A 6902-nucleotide genomic window follows, 5' to 3' on the forward strand; every position below is an offset into this window, starting at 1 on the left:
AGTTTTTCCTTTCCAGTCACCTTTCTCACTCACTATGTATTAACAGACCTCTCTGCATTGAATCATATCTGTTATTAACCTCTGTCTCTCTTCCACAGCATGTCTTTATCCTGTCTTCCTTCTCTCACCCCAACCGGTCACAGCAGATGGCCGCCCCTCCCTGAGCCTGGTTCTGCCGGAGGTTTCTTCCTGTTAAAAAGGAGTTTTTCCTTCCCACTGTCGCCAAAGTGCTTGCTCATAGGGGGTCATATGATTGTTGGGTTTTTCTCTGTATCTATGAAGCGCCTTGAGGCGACTTATGTTGTGATTTGGCGCTATATAAATAAAATTGAATTGAATTGAATTGAATTGAATAGAGGTGATCGAGCATTTGCAGTCGTAGCGCCTAAGCTGTGGAATAATTTACCCCTATACATCAGACAGGCTCCCACTGTCAATCTTTTTAAATCTTATCTTAAAACGCATTTTTATTTACTGGCTTTTAATACAGCATAAGAGTTATTTGTTATTAGAGATGGCACGATACCACTTTTTTATTTCCGATACCGATACCGATATCATTATTTTGGATATCTGCCGATATCCGATATAGTGTATTTTTTAAAATACCTAAAAGAGATTTACTGAATATACCTTTAATTCAATTTAAACTGGTAAATTATAGAAACATTTTAAGCTGACTTATGCACAGAGACCAAAACAGTTTCAGTATCAGGCTGTAAACATATTTTCTTCTGCTGCAGTTTAGCATGGTACTCTATGGGGACTGGCTCACTGCTCGAGCCTCTGGTGGATGTCAGAGGAACTGCAGGTTTTGAGATCTCAGCAATGGTTTTTTATTTCTGTTTTTAATGTAATTTTTTTAATCAAAATAAAAAAATATAAAAAACAAAAGACAAGGCTTAAAACTTACATTTAAAGAGTTCAACAGGAAAAATATTTCAAACTTGACTGAATATATGTTTACATGGTTATGCGACAGATTCATCATAAAACAAGCCAAAGATATAACTTTATGAAAAATGATACAAAAATAAAGGAAATCAGAGCAAGGAAAAGGTTTCACTTCTTGGTTTAGTCTTTATTAGCAAGGAGCAGTTTACTATTTTGCCTCGCTTCCTCTATCAATCCTCATGGATTTCATCTCCTCCTGGGTGGTCGACTGAGTTCCTGAAGAAGACGTCTTGTTGTCCTCAGCATCCTGCCCACAGCGCAGTGCACAGGGCAGCGCACCCACCAGGGCCTTCCTGAACATGGAGCTGGAGAAGATGTAGATGATGGGATCCAGGGCCGAGTTCAGGAAGTTCAAGCCCAGAGACACGATGCTGAGCTGGGTGAATCTGTAGAAGCTGGTGCAGTCCCACGGCCGGTACGAGCGGATGATCCACACTCCAATGGTTGTCACCGTGGTGGGCAGAAAGCATACCATGAATACTGCGACGATGGCGATGCACACTCGCATCGCCTTGTGCACTTTGTCGGGTTTGCCCATACGTCGTTCCTTCAGGAAGCTGGAGATCCGGATGGAGCAGAACAGCAGCATGGCCATCGGGAAGATGAACTCCAGCACGGTGAGGATGCGATGCATGGCCACCAGGATGATGATGGCTCGCGACGCCTCTTTGTAAGATGTGAAGAAGAAGCACTGGGTTGTGTTGCCGCTGCCCTTGATGTGGTTGTAAGCCAGCATAGGAACCCGGGGCGTGATGACCAGCAGCCAGACAAACAGCGACACGAACACCGCCTGTCGCTTGGTCATGCGGTTGAAGCGGTGGTGAGGATGGACCACCTGGAAGAAAACAGCACTGGTGATACTGGTTCTGAAACTTCCACCTGAATACAATTATCTGGATAAACAAGTAGGAACTGTTGTTTCTGTTCTACATCATCTAGTTTGGGGTCTCCTCCACAAAAAAATCAGATTTGGGATTAAATTACAAACTAGCTCAACATTTCTCTCGCCAGTTGGTAGACCCACACCTGAAGTTATTTTGGCACACCCTGCACCGTCACCTGATGGGTTTTTCCTGGGTTTTAGGGGCAGAAGAACATCAAAACATGTTCCTGTTTTCGTTATGTCGGGATAGTGCCAAAACTAAAGCAGCAGTTTCTGTTTAAATCATCTTTTGAATCTTGAACATGTTTGATGGTGAAATTAATTGTGCGCCTGGCACTGATTGGCCAATCATTATTGTTCCTGCAGCGTTATTGGACCATTTGTAACCAGGAAACCAGTTTTCATGTCACAGTGTCAGGTGATGGATGGATGGATTTAAAGATCTCAGTCAGGTAAAGGTCCTAACTTCCTAACACAGTTTCAGTCTTCCTTCCTTCAGCTTCATTTATAAATTACAATGTAGAATATGATTACAGCTATTTATCCATTAATTTAGCTGAATGGGCTACTCTTTACACCGCTACCTAACCATACCAGCTGTTTACCCATGTTGGCTTAACTTTAGTTTTACCCAGTTATGTCATCAAGCTATTTACATCAAGCTATTACTACCAACTTTTCCCTGTTTGGAGCCCCATGAATAAAAACAACCTGTATCACTTTAACAGACCTGCAGCACACGAGTTTCCCGTGTTGGAGTGATTCAAAAATATTAGAAATGCAGTCAGAGGTTTGTTCTCTTTACCAGGAATGTGGCCCAACGAGGTGCAACAAAAAACTTTGTTAAGCATTTTTACAACTCCATCATCACGAGGACTCTCTCACCTTAAAGTAGCGATAAATTGCCACCACGGTCATGAGTGCGATGCTCGCCGAGCGGTTGGAAAACATCAGGAAGAGGTTGATCCGACACATGCCGTCTCCAAACACCCAGTGACTCCTGAGCAAGGCGTCGATCCTCAGAGGTAGACTCACTAGAGCGAGGAAGTCTGCGATAACCAGGTTGAAGAGGAAGAGGCTGTTGGGGTTCCACGCCTTCAGTTTGAAGCAGAAGATCCACAGAGCGACCAGGTTTCCCAGCAGCCCCAGAATGACGTCGATGATGAGGACGGGTGGCATGATCTTACCTTCCAGCCCAATACCGACAGGTGGGCAGCCACCATCGGCAGTGGGGGTGGTGAGGTTTGAGGCGGTGGTGAAGTTTGGCTCTGAGGTCATTTTGGTGACTCGGGCAGAAAGTCCTTGAAGTTTATTGAGGATTATTCTTAAGTTTGACTGTTAAAAATATCTGTGGGTTTGGTGGTTAAATCTGAGCGAGGGGGAAAGTCTGTGTGACCACACCTTGGAAAGTTTCCAAACTCTTGAAATTTGAAGCTTCCTCTTCTTCTTCCTTTTTTTCTGTTTTAAAACAGCAGAATTTAGATTTTTAACAAAGATGACATGAATCACTTCCATTCTTTCACAAGTCCTGGACATGCTGGGATCCAAAATATTAAACAAACAGAAGAAAGACCTAAAAAATGTTTAATTAAGTCAAAATACTTTCTTTTACAGTGAAACAACAAATGACAAAGTTCACAAGTTAGAGTCAAATGTCAATCAAATACATTCTCACGTCTGTGATATTCTTTTCAATATTCTTGATATTTATAATTGACTGATTTGTTTATTTTAGTGCAATTTCCTAAATTTGTAAACAATGTAACATATTATTAAAATAGCTGAGTCTGTTACTGTTACTGTCTTGGAGCAACTGTAACCTACACAGTTTCCTTAAGGATTAATAAAGTATTCTGATTATGATTTAACAAAGAAGTGTGCCATTACGGTGTTATTGTGCCATATAATATTCAATCAACATGAAGTTTTAATGGCCTGAAGTTCCCAGCTACAGGATTCAGTTATTAAATTACAATAAACACAGATAGCTCTATCATAGCATCACAGCTGTTCCAGGAAAAATAAACATTTTTAAAAATATGCATGGAAGGTTATTTATTTTTAGTTTACATGTGGCACTTTTAAGGAGTTTACACTGAGAATATATGTCAGCACACGCGGATTAAACAGGCCTGTGTATGTTTCCACATCTGATCCAGAGAATCAGAGGAGATTAGATGAATCCAGTACTCACCAGTCCCGACGCGAGACGTTCATTCACAAAGTGTCAGAGGAGGAATGATCTTTGTCGGGTATTTATGTCTCCCGCGGGAGGATCTTCCTCGTCAGCCCGTTGCCCCACAGAGGCTGGTACAGAGTGTGAACGAAGTCAGAGTCAAAAACATTTCACAACACATTTCACAAACTGAGGGGCCGAGGAAAACTACTCAGCCAAGAGTGCTACCAGTAACATGACATACTTTAGCACCAGCATTTAACTGGTTATACAAATATTTAGATTTTACAGGGAATCCTTTCCAGGCGTCCAAGTTACTGAAAACTTTACAGCCTATTCTGCTTTTCACTGCTTTACTGCCCTTTATTATTCTCTGAGACTCCACCAGAGCTGCTTTCCATGATTCTGACCTCACGATGTTGTTATAAAGTTAGATATATATTAAAAAGCTTTGTTTATACGTGACCACGAGCACTTCCTTGACCCGTGAATCTGCGCTCATAAACAGTCCAGGTTTGTTAATAGTTTGCTTGGTTACCATGGAACCAGGTGACGAACAGACCTTTGTGGTTTTAGCTCGCGCGTTTCTGGGTCAGAGGTCGTCACATTTACTGATATTCTCGCCGGCCAATGTCTTTGATGCGTCATTGCTGACGACCTGAGGGTGAAACTTGTTTCCTTCTGTGGGGACAAACACGATGAAGAATGAGGAAGTGTTGAAATCTCGGTGTTTCTGTTGAGCTGTGGGTTGGCCTGATCCACAGAGGTGTAGGGTTTCTAAGACTGTTTTCTCCTGCTTTACACTTCCTGTGACTCACACAGATGAGTGTTTGATTGTATAAATATCAGCTAAACTTTAGAATTGAACCCTGACAGCTCAGAACTGGAAATATTTCATATTACATTAAAGAACTAACTAAAAACTGCACAGTTACTCACCAGCACCAGAGGTTAATAGTAATAATAAGATTCAGAGTTTAGCAGAAAATAAAAGACGACTCAGCTGCTGCTCAAACAGAAACTGATAATAAAGCTGTAAAATCATAAAGGAAAGATGGTGAAGCTCTAAAACACTCGTGTCTTTTTCTGTTGTCTCAATGAACTCACCTGTAAAGAGCAGCATTAAAAATGACTCCAAGCTTTCAGTCTCAGTGAAAACAAAGACGCTGGACGTTAAAGAGTTCATAACAAATCTGAAATTCAAGCACGTCATAATTAATTATTAATTCTTTATTTAACCAGGAAAGACCCACTGAGATTTAAAATCTTATTTACAAGGTGACCTGAAAAAAACTAAATTTACAAATTATGAAACATCATTGATCACAAAAATCTAAATAAAAAGTTCAACAGTGTCACCAAATAATTCAACAAACAACACATTTGCATGCAGATCTTTGAGTGTTTAAAATATTAAGCATTTGTTTTAACAGACTCAGAGAAACAAGATCCTTGTAAAGCATCCTTATAAATTCATATCTGGAAGATCTGCTGCAGATCATTTATAAATGAGAATATCCTAATGGTTTAATGTTCCCACTGATAAGACTTCACTCTAAAGACAAATCTGAATTTACGGTTTCAGTTTTTTTTCCAACTTGTCATGGTCCAGGGTCCCAGCGCTCTCAGTTCTCTGGTGTTTTTGTTGTTTCGTTCACTTTGTTAGTCTAAGGTTATTCTGTAGTACCTAGGTTGTTCTGTTTAGCTTTTCCTCCTTGTGTCTTTGCCCTCTGAGTGTCTGTTTGTGCTTATGTGAGTTCTTGTGCCTTGTTTCCCCTCCTTGTGTTTTACCTCGCCATGTTTATCTGTTTCCCAGCCCGTCATGTCTGCTCTCTCTCTCCCTCGCGTTCCTCGCTTCCTCTCGTCTGCCTCTCCTCCTGTCCGGCATCATGTTCCTCTGTTTCCTGTTTTATTGTGAAGGGCTCATGTTTCCATGTTCATCACGTTCATGACACCAACGGTTTGATATGAGACTTGGAGGGAGGAGAGAGAATCACCAGTCAAGAGTTAGATACCAAATCAGTCTTCCAACCGCGAAGAGCTGTGATAGATGGAAAAGTCAAAGAATTTAATTTAGTGTTGGAAACAACATGTATTTATTTTTTTGCATTGAAAAGTAATTTTGAACAGCACAAAGTTTGCTGAACAGTATTAAATGATTGTTGGAGCTGAGGTGTGGAATACATCACAGTGTCGTCGGCATAAAAATGGAAATTAGTGTTCGATACTCCTTGATCAACATTATAATATCAGGTGAATAATAATGGCCCCAGGACTGAACCCTGGGAATCACATCAAGGAAGCAAGATCAAAAAATGATCAGACCTCAAAAAGATGTAGATAATGGGCAGTTACAATGTAATAATCATTTAGGGCTTGGTTTTAAAAATATATATATATTTGTAGCAATGACACAGTGTGTTACATACATAATGTCCATCCATCCATCTTCTTCTGCTTATCCGAGGCCGGGTCGCGGGGGCAGCAGCCTAAGCAGAGAGGCCCAGACCTGGAGTGGGCACTCCACCCTTTTCCGGCTGAGAACCATGGCCTCAGATTTGGAGGTGCTGATCCTCATTTCCGCCGCTTCACACTCGGCTGCGAACCATTCCAGTGCCAGCTGGAGGCCTTCACCCGATGAAGCCAACAGAACCACATCATCCGCGCAAAGCAGAGATGAGATTCTGAGACCACCCAAGTGAAAGCCCTCCGCCAGTTGGCTGCGCCTAGAAATCCTGTCCATAAAACTTATGAACAGAATCAGTGACAAAGGGCAGCCCTGGCTTCAATGCTAAGTTGTTTGTCAGTGATAAATGTGTTGAGTCATGGATTATACCCAAATATGAAAAAAGTCCATCTTGGGCAACAAACTACATACATTTAAAAGGA

General features: G+C 41.4%; 1 protein-coding gene across 1 annotated transcript; it reads right to left on the minus strand.

Annotated features, from left to right (window-relative positions):
• Positions 1 to 812: 812 nt before the first annotated feature.
• On the minus strand, positions 813 to 4168 carry LOC113027879 (hydroxycarboxylic acid receptor 2-like). Its single transcript, XM_026177699.2, has 3 exons — positions 4032 to 4168; positions 2723 to 3295; positions 813 to 1789 (listed from the first exon to the last, which is right to left on the minus strand). Exons 2-3 carry the CDS (start codon positions 3113 to 3115, stop codon positions 1103 to 1105), a joined length of 1080 nt encoding a protein of 359 aa, XP_026033484.2. The 5' UTR covers positions 3116 to 3295; positions 4032 to 4168; the 3' UTR covers positions 813 to 1102.
• Positions 4169 to 6902: the final 2734 nt, after the last annotated feature.

The sequence above is a fragment of the Astatotilapia calliptera genome, chromosome 8 (assembly GCF_964374335.1).
Source record: "Astatotilapia calliptera chromosome 8, fAstCal68.1, whole genome shotgun sequence".
NCBI lineage: Eukaryota > Metazoa > Chordata > Actinopteri > Cichliformes > Cichlidae > Astatotilapia > Astatotilapia calliptera.